Source organism: Oncorhynchus kisutch, linkage group LG6 (genome assembly GCF_002021735.2).
Source record: "Oncorhynchus kisutch isolate 150728-3 linkage group LG6, Okis_V2, whole genome shotgun sequence".
In the NCBI taxonomy this organism is placed as follows: domain Eukaryota; kingdom Metazoa; phylum Chordata; class Actinopteri; order Salmoniformes; family Salmonidae; genus Oncorhynchus; species Oncorhynchus kisutch.
The window spans coordinates 22,825,850-22,841,232 of record NC_034179.2 but is presented as its reverse complement, the minus strand read 5'-3'; the positions used below and the strand labels follow the sequence as shown (position 1 = coordinate 22,841,232).

Below are 15,383 nucleotides of genomic sequence, written 5' to 3'. Positions count from 1 at the left end.
CCCTCCTCTTCATTCTCTTCTTTGGTGATGGCGGCAGTGGAGAGATACCACCACCACCACCCCCCCCCCCCACCCCACCCCCCCCACCGGCTCCTCCACCATACCCCTCATCTTTTCCACCAGGGCACTTTCCCCCCAGTCCACTTGCTCTTCCACCGTCTCCTTCTCCAACACTCCTCCCTCGCTTTCTTCTCTCTCATGCTCCTCCACTCGGTTGCCTTCTTCCGCCGCTTTTCCTGGTTCTCCTACTCCCGTGCCTTCCGTTTCCTTCTCTCTTCCATCCGCCGCTTCTTGCTCCTCCTCCTTCCTTGCGGCCTTCCCCTCTGGACCTGTACTCTGGTCATGAGGCTTGCTTCCTTCCCCTCCTCTTCTTCCCCCATCCCCCGCTCCTGCTCCCCCCCAGCCGCAGACGCATATGACCTCTGACGAACCGGGCACCCCCGCCACAGGTGTGCTGACGAGCCACACCCGTGGCACGCCTTAGGCTTGTCACAATCCTTCGCCTCGTGTTCCTCAGATCCACAAAATCTGCATTTTCTTGTGCTGCACGAGGCGAATATGTGGCCGTAGGCCATACAGCGCCTGCAAAACGGGGGCTGACGTGCATAAAACAACGTCCCCCTGTCAGCCCCTAGGGAGAACATAGCAGGAGGATGGAGGTAGCCACCATGTCCCTTTGGGTCCTCTCTGAGGAGGGCCTGGAAGCCTCTCCTCCCATTCCAAAACCCAAGGGAGTCTTTGAGGTGCCTTGCTGAGGAGACGTTATCCATGTATCTCCCCAGAAAGGCCCTCACCTCTTCATCCTTAACGTATGGGTTGTAAATGTTGACAGTTACAACCCTAAAGTTATTCTTCGCCAGGCTTGTTATTTCATAGTGGCTCATCGGCCTCTCGCCTCCCACTGCTCTTGCCCTTCTCAGGATATCATCGTGTTTCTCCTCTGTATATAGTGCCACGTCGTATGCTCCCTCCAACGAGTTGCCTTGGAAACAAAACACGTCCTTCACCGTCAGCTTTAGAATCCCCATCAATATTATCCTTCCAAAGGTTTCCCGTCCTAAAGGCTCCAACTCCTTTTCCTTCCAAGCAAAACGAATCGTGTTGGCCAGCCCAATCCCAGGGGCCGACCGTGTTGATGTATTTAGCACCATCTCCGCAAGGAGAATGGCGCTCGTTCTCTTCTCTTCCAAAACAATGAAAAAAGAAAATCCAAAGTGACTGAGCCTATTCTGGTGAACACTACACAGAGACAGGAACAATCACCCACAAAACACACAGTGAAACCCAGGCTACCTAAATATGGTTCCCAATCAGAGACAACGAGAATCACCTGACTCTGATTGAGAACCGCCTCAGGCAGCCACAGACTATGCTAGACACCCCTACTCAGCCACAATCCCAATACCTACTAAAACCCCAATACCACAACACAAAATAACCCCATGTCACACCCTGGCCTGACCAAATAAATATATAAACACAAAATACTAAGACCAGGGCGTGACAACATCTTGTTTTATATGAAGAAGTGTATTGCTGTTGTTTTCTTTTATTTGTTTTTGTCTTGCTTCAATAACAAATCTCACCAGATTGGGTCTGCTGGATGGTTGGGATTTCTCCCTAAGGATTAGCCCTCTGACTCCCTGACCTGTAACTCTTCATTGAGATTGCCAAGATGATAGGGGAGTATAAGCCAATTGGGTGGGGAAATAGTTTCAACTGTGTGTTGTTATTCTCTTTGACATTTGTCTTAGAAGTCTGATTTTCCTGAAACAGAAATGCCTTAAACTAAACAGTTGTTCTGGTCTGTCCTCTCTCGTGGTTATGGCGAAGGTGACCACAGATGGTATCTAGATGCAGGAAGGGATCATTCGGCCAAAAAAACAGTGTGAACCTCAACACCCTGTCTAATCGGCTGAAGTAATGGCGACAATGGCGTTCATTATGGTCCTTCACCACTTCTACCATGAGACCTGAGTCCGAGCCAGCAACCTGTACACAGCATCCAGTCGACACTATCAACTACCTTTTCTCTCATGTGACATGGGTCCATGTGGAGTGAGCATGGAGAGAGATCCAGTCCTAACTTCTCTCATGCTGCTGGTGTACTGGTAGGAAAATGGACAGAGACATAATGGACTGTAAAGGACGGTGGCGGCTTAGGTGAGAGACATTATCAAGGGCCATCCACTTTGAACATGTTCCGTTAAAAAGGACGAACTGAAACACTATCTGAAGAAGAACTTGAAGAAACGCCAGGAAGGATAAACATTTCCACAACGGGTTTTTTGTTAAATGACTGCTCAGTCCACATGCCCACACACACTATAGATGTAATGTACAGTCTGCAAAAATGTTTTACTTGGTTCTTCCATGATAGACAGAACAGATAAGGTTAACATTGATTCTATATGTGCATAGGCTCCACTGTGGGGGGAAAAAAGCATATGGTTCTCAAAAAGATTTTCAGCAGATGTGGTTTTCTTGCAAGAGTTACATTTAAAAAAGGAAAAATGTAACATTTAAAGAGGAGCTGGGTTGGAGAGGCATATGCTGTCACATACTGCAGTAACAGCAGAGGTATAGGCATCCTGATAAATAATAATACAAAATGTTCCCTTATATCCCAGCACATTGACCAAGAAGGCTGTTTTCTAATGATGAATTGTACCTTACATGGTGAAAAATACACATTGATTTCATTGTATATCACACCAGGGGCAAATCTGGTGTTTTTAGATAGAATTCAAGCTATTGAACAAAATATAAATGCAACAATTTCAATGATTTTACCGTTTTTACAGTTCAATCAATTGAAATTAATTAATTACACCCTATGGAATTCACATGACTGAATAGGGGTGCCCATGGGTGGACCTGGGAGGGCATAGGCCTACACACTGGGGAGCCAGGCCCAGCCAATCAGAAATATTTTTTCTCCACAAAAGGGCTTTATTACAGACAGAAATACTCCTGTTTCATTATCTGTCCGGGTGGCTGGTCTCAGACGATCCCACAGGTGAAGAAGCTTGATGTGAAGGTCCTGGGCTGGCATGGTTACACGTGGTCTGCGGTTGTGCGGCCGGTTGGATGTACAGACAATTTCTTTCAAATGACATTGGAGGCGGCTTATGGTAGAGAAATTAATATTAAATTAACAGTTCTGGTAGACATTCCTGCTGTCAGCATGCCAATTGTACACTCCCTCAAAACTTTAGACATCTCTTGGCATTGTGTTGTGTGACAAAACTGCATATTTTAGAGTGGACATTTATTGTCCCCAGCACAAGGTGTAATAATCATGCTGTTTAATCAGCTTCTTGATAATCCATCCACCTGACAGGTGTGGCATATCTTGACAAAGGAGAACTGCTCACTAACAGGGATGTAAACAAATGCGTGCACAACATTTTTGAGAAATAAGCTTTTTGTGCATAAGGACATTTTCTGTGATCTTTTATTTCAGCTCATGAAACATAGGACCAACACTTTAAGTGTTGCATTTATATTTTTGTTCAGTGTATTTTGATACAATTATTAGTGGGGCTTATATTTAGCCTTAATTTCACACACACACTGAATTCATGACAATATTGTTAACTTTTAGAAATGCAATATATTTTACCATTAATTGTACAACAAAGCTTATCTAGATAACATGGTAACAGTCTTCCGTGTCATGTTCTCTATTGTCTAGGACTGTGACACATATTGACCCATTATCTGCATATTTGGTCTGCTGTGGCTTTGTAACCTTTCCTCCTGTTTTCACAATATGCATAAATGGATCGTTCCACGAATTGAGTGCCTTTTGCCTCCCTTTGATATTTGAAGTTGTAATTGTGCACCAATACTGAAAAGCCTGTTATATTAAAGTGCTATTTAACGTTAACAGATTTTTACTTGACTAAAGACTTGCTAAAGTGCCAAAAATGTGCATTTTGACATGTCCCTCGTGTTTTCCAGACTTCTAGTAGGATTTTATCCCACTTAACCCAAACATTTCTCCTTCATTGTAAAGCCCTAGTTATTTTATTGCTTTGACAAAGTCATTTCTGAAGATTATTATTTACTTCACACGATAAGTGAATAACTTACATTTGTCCCTCATTTTAGGGGCCACCCTGTTGCATTAATGGAACTCTAATTTAAACTATTCCTTTTATAAAATATTTTCTCTAAAGAAACTATGACATCAAATCATAATGTAAAAGCTTTTTGGTTATTTTCTGGTGTTGTGTGGTGGGTGGATAACTGAATGTTTCCCCATAGATAGAGAGGGTAGAAATGTAAAAAAAAAATAATAATAATAATTGTGATGAAGCTTGCATTCAATTGCCCATCCCTATTGCACACAAGTTATGGCTAATTTAAGATGAAAACTTCAATCCTGTTAAGTCAACCCTGTTACTTTAAAAGTTCCAATGCAGCCATTTTATCTCAATATCAAATCATTTCTGGGTAAAAAGTTTAATTGAAATTTTAATTGAAAACTAACAAGAATAGCTTCTTAGCAAAGGGCAATTTCTCAAGCAAGAATGTTGCTAGGATTGTCTGGGAGTAGTCTGAGTGGGGAGGGGAAAAGTAAAAATGTGCTGTTATTGGCAGGAGATTTGGCACCCTCTTTCTTATTGGTCTATTCATTTACCTGTATGGTGATGTCACCATTGAAGGCCAAAACAGGCTGAAATTAATTGTATTAAGTTTAACATGTCCTCTTTATGATACATTGTTTTAATCAAGTGTTGGGGGACCTAATTACACTACCCAAAATTACCCAAATATACTGGTCAAAATAGCATAAATACAAAGAAAATATTAAAGATAAATATTTAAATACAGTATTAAAACAGTTAACATTCATAAAATGACTGTGCATAGTGCAGCACAAACTCAAAAGTATGTGGCTTACAGCCTGTAGAAAATGATACTGTTTCAGTTGCACTACATGGTCTCTGAGTAGTTCATTGCTATTGAAATGGTATCTGAGTAGTTCATTGTTATTGAAATTACTTTAAGGCTTCCAATCCAATAAATCCTCTGGTCTAGTGCCTCACCAAGACAGTGAGTGGGGCTCCGCTGACACTTAATAACCTGGTAGGAATGGAACCCCCACCCTCATTGGTCCTTCATTGGTGTCTCTGAGCCTCTCTCCTCCTCTTCTTCTTGTAGTCTCAGAGAGCAGTCTTCCAGTGGTCTGGGTGTGTAATCTTCAAGTGGTCTGTCTTCAATTTGGTCCTCCTCTTCTAATTCTTCTTCATCTTCCTGTGGTCTGTCTTCACCTTGGTCCTCCTGGTCTCCAACCAGCACCTTGCTGTACAGCTTCTGCTGCTCCTCTTTGAACGTATTTTTCACCTTCCCTCGTTTCAGCCCTCCATCCCTTAGAGCAAACAGATAAACACAGGGAAGAGCCGTTTTGTACAACCCTCAACACATGTACACTTGCAAGAATGTACACACCATGATAAACACACAGCTAGGAATCGTGCTAGACAGGATGTGTGTGCGTGTGAGATGCGTATTCACTGAAACTCACCACAGCAGGTCCACCAGTCCTCCCTGCGTGGCGATGGCTGCTTTTACTCTGTTGGCAAACTGCACCGCATCCTCTCCCTCCTACGCAGACAACAGAGATGGCTCAGTCAGACAGTTAACATTGAGTCTCCATACCAGGATGGAGTTTTTGACTTATGACTGTCAGGATTATTTAGGTCTAGACCTTAGGGGATCCCCTTGTTTATAACTGCATTATACAAATCAATAATAACAACGTTACTGGGCTAAACCAAAACAAAGGCCACACCTCTCTGCTCATAGGTGGAAGGTACCAGACACTGCAGACGATGGCCCAACTGCTCATCATCCTCAGAAGGTAGTTGACCATCCCAAACTTACTGCTGTTCCAGAACGCGTCGCCAAACCTAGGGTCATACTATCACAGGGAGGTCAAAGGGAGAGGGTTAGGTGGTTGAGAGAGAATAATAGATACAACGGCAGTAGAGAGAGAGGGAGAGACTACCTTAATGGCCACAGGGTAGACAGTACAGCCTATCTCAAAGCTGCCCTTTTTGAACATCATCACTGAGGTATTGTTGATGCATGTGCCTGAGTGAGAAACACATTGTCACGCCGCATCATTACACACTCACACAGATCCGACATAAGGTGAATTTTCATCATCATTACAGCCTTCATTAGTTGCCATATCTCATTTCTATTTGAGCAGCACTTGATCCACCAGAAAAGGGTCAGTTTTCATACTAACCCTCTGGGAAGATGAGGATGGGGTGTTTAGTTTTGTCTGCTACATGATTGCTAAGCCTGGAAAATGAAAATACAGAACAGTGTAAATAACATGTTTATCACTAGGATTACCATATTACCGTATAACCGACGGTTATGGATGAAGACCGTCACGAAAATAAAATAACCGTCGAACGAAGAGCTGACTGAATGATCACAATTAAGAAGCATATTTCTATAGCAGCACATGCAGTCCGGAGTGAAGGAGAGGAGAAAATGTGCAACAAAAACCATCATCCAAACTTCCATGACCGTCACAGCGCTACTAATAATATAACTGTTTTCACCACATTATAAGAATGCATTCATTGCTTTTTAATGCCTTCGCCAAGTCTGACAATGAGAAATGGAAGGAAAGTATAGTTTCCGCAACATGCAGCTGCAGTATTACCTTTCGGCCACAAGGTGACGGTCTTTGACTTCAGATCTCTCAAACCAGATGTGGGGGCTGGATTTCACCATGGCTCTCTGGACTACCCCGATCAAACCACCATGGATCTGGCCAACCTGAGAGAGGAAGTGATGACCGAGTGGGAATCTTGAACTAAACATCTTGGCAAAGAATGGGTTATACATCTGGCTCCCAAGCGCCCCACATATTCCGTACTAGCACACACACACACACACACACACACACACACACACACACACACACACACACACACACACACACACACACACACACACACACACACACACACACACACACACACACACACAGGTTTAAACAAACAGACAATGCTTACTGTTACACACTAGGATTTACATACAGTACCATAGAATAGCAGCCATCATTGGCCAGGATGATGACGTCAATGGGAGTTGTGTGATTCGCCACACAGATGCCTCCATTCTTTGGTTTGTTCTCACTGTCGGCAGAGCAAAGAAACGACTGAATGAGACACATTAACAAAACCGCCTATCTCATAAAACCACCAACAACCAGTGTGTGCCACCCTAATTGACATACAGTGCCTAAAGAAAGTATTCATACCCCTTGACTTATTCCAAATTTTGTATTACAGCCTGAATTCCAACTGGATTACATTTTTTTTTTAAATCACACCCATCTATCTACACACAATACAATAATGACAAAGTGAAAACATGAAAACAGACATTTTTGCGCTAATTTATTGAAAATGAAATTCATTTTCACAACCCTTCGCTTTGACACTCCAAATTTAGCTCAGGTGAAGACAATTTCCTTTGATCATCCTTGAGATGTCCCTACAACTTGATTTGGGGCAGCAGATAGCCTAGTGGTTAGAGCGTTGGGCCAGTAACCAAACGGTTTCCGGATCGAATCCCCGAGCTAACAAGGTAAAAAATCTGTCGTTCTGCCCCTGAACAAGGCAGTTAACCCACTGTTCCCCGGTAGGCCGTCATTGTAAATAAGAATTTGTTCTTAACTGACTTGCCTAGTTAAATAAATGTTAAATAAAAAATATATATAAAAAACATTGGAGTCCACCTGTGGCCAATTCAATTGTTTGGACATGATTTAGAAAGAAACACACCTGTCTATATAAAGGTCCCACAGTTGACAGTGCATGTCAGAGCAGAAACTATACCATGAAGTCTTGGGAAATGTCTGTAGATCTCTGAGATAGAATTGTGATGAGGCATATATCTGGGGAAGGGTATAAAGCAATTTCTAGAATGTTGAATGTTTCCAAGAGCAGTGGTCATTGGGAAATTAAAAAACATATGGAATTACCCAGACTGCCAAGAGCTGGCCGTCCGACCAAACTGAGCAACCGGGCAAGAAGGACCTTGGTCAGGGAAGTGAACAATCTGTCGTTGCTATTGTTAGCAATCAACCTGCTTCAGAGTGAAAAAGACCTTAGACTGGGGTGAAGATTTACTTTCTAACAAAACAATGACCCCAAGCATACAGCCAAGGTAACACTGGGATGGCTTTAGAACAAGAATATGAAAGTCCTTGAGTGACCCAGCTAAAGCCCAGACCTGAATCACATAGAAAATCTATGGAAAGATTTGAAGATTGCTGTTCACTGCCACTCCCCATCGAACTTAACAGAGCTTGAGAAAATCTGCAAGGAAGAATGGGAGAAAATCCCCAAATCCAGATGTGCAAAGCTGATACAGACATACCCAATACAACTCAAAGCTGATACAGACATACCCAAGACAACTCAAAGCAGATACAGACATACTCAAGACGACTCAAAGCTGATACAGACATACCCAAGACAACTCAAAGCTGATACAGACATACCCAAGACAACTCAAAGCTGATACAGACATACCCAAGACGACTCAAAGCTGATACAGACATACCCAAGACAACTCAAAGCTGATACAGACATACCCAAGACAACTCAAAGCTGATACAGACATACCCAAGACAACTCAAAGCTGATACAGACATACCCAAGACAACTCAACACTGATACAGACATACCCAAGACAACTCAAAGCTGATACAGACATACCCAAGACAACTCAACACTGATACAGACATACCCAAGACAACTCAAAGCTGTAATCGCCACCAAAGGTGCTTCTCCAAAGTATTGACTCTGGGGTGTGAATACTTATGTCAATTATTATTTATTTATTTCATGTTCAATAAATTTGCTAACATTTCTAAAAACATGTTTTCACAAAATCTATTTAAACCATTTTGAATTCAGGCTGTAACACAAAATATGGAATAAGTCAAGGGGTATGAATACTTTATGAAGGCACTGTAAGACTGGCTTTGAGCTCAGTACAAGATAGGGTGGTGAGTCACTAAATGGGCAGAAAGCTGTGACAAAATACAGTAGGTTTGTGTCTCTGTTGTCTAAGCTGATGTTATGAACACTAGCCAGTGAGCATTTGGTTGGTATACAGTACCTGTTGTGATAGGTGATGATGGCAGTGAGGGATCGGACACAGATGCGATAAGACATCAGATGAATCTTCTCACTGAGGTACGTCCTTAACCTGAGGAGATCAACACACTGACAATAAGGCTTTCACCAACACAGAATCTTCTTGTAGATAAGGTACTGTAAGTTTGTGGTAATTCTGAGGGTGTTGGTGGAAACGTACCAGCCGCTTGGTATGAAGCCCACTATGGTAGTCAAGACCACAAGCAGACCAATACCAGAGGCTGCCAGAGTAACCCTGTAGAACACAAAACAGTCCACCACATATCAATTTTGTTTACAACAAAAGTTGTGATGTGCAAAACCCACAAAAAAAGGTCTTTCATGCTAAATAAACACAATTCTTATAAATCTAATTTGTAGACATCTTGATGTCCACAACAGCTCCTTGTCGGCCAATAACTAGCAAAGACGTTTCCTGCCTTAGATGCTGACCCTGACTCTTGACCTCTGACCTGAGTGGCAGCAGGAAGCTATAGCGGATGAAGAGACCCAGTCCCCAGAGCACGCTGAGTCGCAGGCTGATGTGGCGGGCGTTGAAGTTGCTGCGGGTCAGCAGGTTCCAGGACTCCAGCTCCTGAGCAGAAAAGCGCTTGGTCACCTCGTCATCCACGATGCTCTCCACCCCCCGCCGGCAGAAATACATGATGTCCGCCATCTCAAACTCAGGCTCAGAGCTCAGAGTGGTGCCGCTGGCACGGAGCTCCTGGATCTCCTGCTCCAGAGAGGACAGTTCTTTAGCTATGATACCTGAGACAGAGAGGGAGTGAGGGAGAGGGATGGAAAGAGAGACAGAGTTAACACAACAACAAAGACATTGCCGTTCCCATAAGTGAGAGATGTACATTAAAAGGTCGTACCATTACTATAGGGTTTATAAAGATGTTGATTCTTCTCCTTTGCGCCTCTCTCCATCCGCACAGTAGCCCACTAAAAAGAGGGGGGCATCATACATTAGTTGTACATTAACTTTAAACCATGAATTCTATCCCAAAGGTATTTTTAAGCCATATTCTATAGCTTATGACATTTATATTCATAATTCTTATCATTTGATGAGAAGCAATAATTTCTCTGTGCCAAGATATCGTCATTCATAAGCCTGAAGGTGCATCACAGATAGTCTTGGGGACCAGACTGTATCTCCTAAATGATTATGTTAGCCTGGCCTAGCAAGACTACATCACATGGTACAACTGACAAGGAGTCAAGAGCTGAGTAAGCAGATCCACAGAGAATAGGAACACAACAGCTATCTTAGACAGGCCCATAAGCATGAAACAGGCAGCCTGGAGTATTTGGGGGGCATGAAGTTTCCCCTGAGGGACAGACTGAAAACAGCCCACAGCACTGTATGACCGCAAAATTTGTTCACTGTGTCTTTTATGGGTCAGCAATTAGCAATCAATATAATTACAGTAGCTATGCTTCAAGTTGGCCAACTCAACTATTTGTGGCTCCCATAATGTAAACAGTGCCACCTGCAAAGACCACGTCACTGCATGTTATACACATAACCACAGAACACATATTACAGAGCAGTGTACCTCTCCATGTTATTGTATATTAGGAGGTATGGACCCGGAAGGACTCGAACCATCCCAATCATTTTTAAAAAATTAAAAAATCATTTAAAAAAAATGATTTTTACATTTAACTAGGCAAGTCAGTTAAGAACAAATTCTTATTTACAATGACAGCCTAGAAACAGTGGGTTAACTGCCTTGTTCAGGGACAGAATGACAGATTTTTATCTTGTCAGCTCTGGGATGTGATCTAGCAACTTTTCGGCCCAACACTCTAACCACTAGGCTACCTGCCACCCCATAAAAAAGAAGGATCCGAACGGACCCGAGGACAATCAGACCCGAACCAGAAGTGGTCAGGTCTATTCGGGTCTATCAGCTGTGGTTACATAGAATTTGGACCTGCTCAGGTCCCGGGCCGGGTATTCAGGTTCGGGTGGACCAGTGAAGACTACTGTATATCCCTTCCTAAACCATTTCCTCCACATTTCCTGTGGCTGCCCCACACCTAGGCCTAATTCACTCATGATTTCCTTGAAAAGAACCTCAATCCTGTGTTTGAATGTGTAGGAGATTATAATCATATTGATATGAAATCCCTAGTAATTTGAAAGTGCAATGCTGCTAGGTTAATTCAGCACTTACAGCCAAAGGCACTGTGACATGCCCCTGACAGATGCAACAGGTTGATGTCACATGTCATGTGGTAGGGGAGAACCAAAGACCACACACACACTGCCACCAGAGGACACATTTGACAAATCCACTGAGGGTAGTGGTCTCTCGTGCTCACTTTAGTGAATGAAAAATACAATTATATGAATTGCTCCACAGAACAATGTCTATAATGCCATTTATTGTCAGTGAAGTTGACTGACCACATTAGGGGGGAAAAAGAGCCAAGCTGAGGTGACTAGTCTCTCCACAAAGCCGATCAGACACAACCTGGGGTGTAATAAGGGCAGCTATTCTAAATTGAGCCTGGCCTTAGATGAACGCCCCTTACTGCTAAGCGAATTCAAAATATAGGCATAGTTCAAGTTCATACATTAAAACTGGAATACAATTACTTTGTATTAGAGTATGAAAGTCGCCTATCAAAGTTTTTTTTAAATATCTCGAAGCAGGCATTCACTAAGGGCCCAATTCTGAGTTAGGAATTGACGCCTTTTCTACGCACTTCTCAGTAGTTGGTATTCAGACTTACCTTATTTAGTCGCGTAACACTCTCTTGCGCGCTCTGAATAAATTTAATAAACTATTGAAAACCCTCCCAATTGCTGGCCAACAGATTTTCTCGTGTAGTTTTTATTCAATAGGGTTTTCAGGACTTTTATCTTAAGCCATCCTTTTAGTAGAAACATACATACACACAAGAATACACACAAGAATACTTACACACAAGAATATATCGACAGAACGGGTTCTGAATATTAGGGATCAATTAAAGAAATCCATCTAAATATATGCATATTCGTCTCCGTTTCAGCACCAATTGGTAGATTTAAAAATACAAAGATTTTGTAGATTATTTAGGTTTAGGAAAGTATTTATGAATCATTAAAAAAAACAGGTTTGGAGAGCCTTTACAAACAAAAGAAGGAAAACGGTGGTTTGATTCATTCAGAAAATGTCCACATTAATTTCTTCAACCCATGGTAATGTTGGAAGATTAGTGTAGATATAATTATAATAGAACAGTCTACAACAGTATACCCTGTTACCCTTGTCTACTGCCTGCACTAAACATGGCTGTGTCATCACACGGTTACAAGTGTTGCGCCATGCGTCGGGTTCAGACTGTTACGGCCTTGTCTGCGCACCACTCCATTACGATTTAATTAGCCTGCAATAACAACAGGACCTTACCGTAGTTCAGAGAGGAAACAAACGAAGATAAACGAAACAATGTAATTAAATAGAATGATAATGTAACCTATATCAACTGAAGGGAACTAACAGTAAATTGTCAGTTGAATATGTGTGGTTATTAGGCCTACTGACGGCCGATACTGATAGTGGCTAATATTTAACGTGATAGAAATAGGAAAAAGAGAAAGTCGGGGGTAGCCTGTAACTAAGACATTTGAGTGACCATCCCTGCAAGTTAAAAGGCTGTACAATTTAAATTCTGCATAATGTCACAGCATTTCATAAACTTTACTGTGGGGAAGTTGATCTGTTGCTATGCTTCAGTTTGCTTCCATATGACTGGTTTCACATGTCTCCAGCGATTATAAGGTCAAATAGACCTAAAACAAGTGTTATTTTTATTTATAATTCCCTTATCCAAACTGATTACTCATTTAACTAGCTCTTATCAAGTTGTAAATTCCAGTGCATGGAGAATCGTGGTATTTATATCAGAAAAAATAAAGATGCTTTTTCCACTTGGACATGGTAGTTTCGCTAGATCTTAAGCATGAGAAAAGGTGTGTAAGTTCAAGGTCAGAATACGCATATAGAGAAAAGTGCATAAAAAAGGGAATTTTTTAAAACGTTCCATTTACGCACGCTTAAGTAGAGTCGGAATCGGACCCATTGTGACAGTGTGAAGCAAACTCACCTCAAAGACCTTGAGAAGACTCTTCATGTACAGTCTGCGGATCCCAATGGACACTCCAAGGACGGCCGGCACGACTATGACTAGCAGCGAGCTGAATCCCACAGTGAAGGATATGCCAAGGACTATACACAGCAGGTTATCAAATGGGAGGAGGAACCAGCCCATGTTGGCCACAGGTGAGGCCGGGGCTGTGGTGCAGTGGAGTGGTGAGGGGATATGGCAGGGAACAGGGAGGACTGATAAAGGACTAAAGAGAAGTCCAGGACCAAGACTAAGGCTGCAGATTAGTCCTCTTGTCCCTTTATAGCCTCAGCTTCTGAAGCCTGCACTGAAACAAGGGCTTCATGGGCACATCGGGCCTGGGGAAGCTCAAGTCAATGTCTAGGAGAGCAGACTGATCTCATCATGAAGACTATAATAAAGGATCCAGTAATGTCAGATCATCCAAAACGTCAGTCCTCAACTTGATCCATCCTTCAAAGGAAAAAGGAAAATGGTAAACCAGTCTGTTTGTATAGGTTGTTTTTTATGGTTCCTTTGCAAAAGGGATGAGACTGCCCTGGAAAAATACAGATATTGGTGTAGCTATCCTGTATAGTGAAGGCTGGTTAAATAGTTAGATGTGGGACACAACTGATGTTCAATTGCCATGTTAACTGAACAGTTAGCTAGCTCAGTGTTATAATGCTCTTACACAGAGTTATTAAACGTCAGTAGATACAGTACATAACTAGTAGAGGTCCCATATGGTGCTGTTATAAACAACACAGCAACAGCTGGTTAGCAGCTTACTAAATTGCTAGCTAAGTAGTGTTACCTAGCAACCATCACTGATCTTTCCCATTTGGACAATAGATGCAGAACACACAGAACTAGTTCGAACTCAGAAAATCTATTGTTACAAAGCAGATTTACTTGTTCACATTTAGATAGCTAAATATATCTAAAAATAGCTATCTAGCTAGCTAACATAACAATCTTGAAGCTAGCTAGCGAGCAAGTTAGCTAACTAAGCTGCTTACTAGCTCTCGAAAACCCTTCTCCGTTTGTAGCTAACGTTAGGGTTTTCTGCCATTCTCCTGTCAGAGCGTCTAGTGTATGTGCTCGGGAGCGCACTGAATTTACAAACAATCTGACAACGCTCTAAATTTACGAACGACCGAGAACACACTGGCACACAGGAGGCAATTTATGAACGCAACCTCAGACGAGCGTGCTATAATAATAATAATAAATAATTGCAAAATGTGTCGTTTAGCAAACAGTAATGATGTCCAAACCCTATTGCGATTATACTCACAAAATATGCAAATTACTTCTTCAGAGTGTGTTTACTCACTTCTTTTTAACTTGGCGGGCTCCAACAAGGAAAACGTATATGAGAAACTCATCATCAATCATTAGCATGACTCCCTCCATGTCTGCAATCATCGACCTCATACTGCGAGCTAATCCTCTCTGTTTAAACCTGAGTCTGGTCTGCAGTGCCCCGAGAGGGGAGGGGGGGGCTCAATCTGGTTTTAATGTCTATGCTCAATGCAGAAGTTCCAGGAGTGGCCCTGCTCTTCATTCCATCCTCTCTGGTTCCATATATTTTTGTTACATTGTACCCTCTGTCACTAGTAGCATAGGCCAGAGATTTGCAAGTGGTCCACGATTTTCTTGTGGTTAATTTGTGGAAAAATATTGTTGGTGATTTGTATATGTGATCAATTATATTTTTTTATTAGTATCCTATCTACAACAGAATAACATCGTGGATACCATTTTATGTCTGTGCTTCCAGTATAAGGGAAGTTCTAGGTAGGTTTGCGAGCCAATCCTAACTAGTGTTAGCCAAAAAACATTTTTTATTTTTTATTTCACCTTTATTTTTACCAGGTAGGCAAGTTGAGAACAAGTTCTCATTTACAATTGCGACCTGGCCATGATAAAGCAAAGCAGTTCGACACATACAACAACACAGAGTTACACATGGAGTAGTACAAACATACAGTCAATAATACAGTACAAAAATAAGTCTATATACAATGTGAGCAAGTGAGGTGAGATAAGGGAGGTAAAGGTTAAAAAAAAGGCCATGGTGGC

General features: G+C 42.1%; 1 protein-coding gene across 1 annotated transcript; it reads right to left on the bottom strand.

Annotated features, from left to right (window-relative positions):
• Positions 1–2,350: 2,350 nt before the first annotated feature.
• Positions 2,351–14,820, bottom strand: LOC109892079 (glycerol-3-phosphate acyltransferase 4). Its single transcript, XM_020484502.2, has 13 exons — positions 14,635–14,820; positions 13,296–13,769; positions 10,064–10,133; positions 9,659–9,953; positions 9,367–9,441; positions 9,169–9,258; positions 7,079–7,172; positions 6,695–6,810; positions 6,266–6,321; positions 6,020–6,105; positions 5,804–5,932; positions 5,537–5,616; positions 2,351–5,380 (listed from the first exon to the last, which is right to left on the bottom strand). Exons 2-13 carry the CDS (start codon positions 13,458–13,460, stop codon positions 5,119–5,121), a joined length of 1,518 nt encoding a protein of 505 aa, XP_020340091.1. The 5' UTR covers positions 13,461–13,769; positions 14,635–14,820; the 3' UTR covers positions 2,351–5,118.
• Between the last annotated feature and the right edge of the window lie 563 nt (positions 14,821–15,383).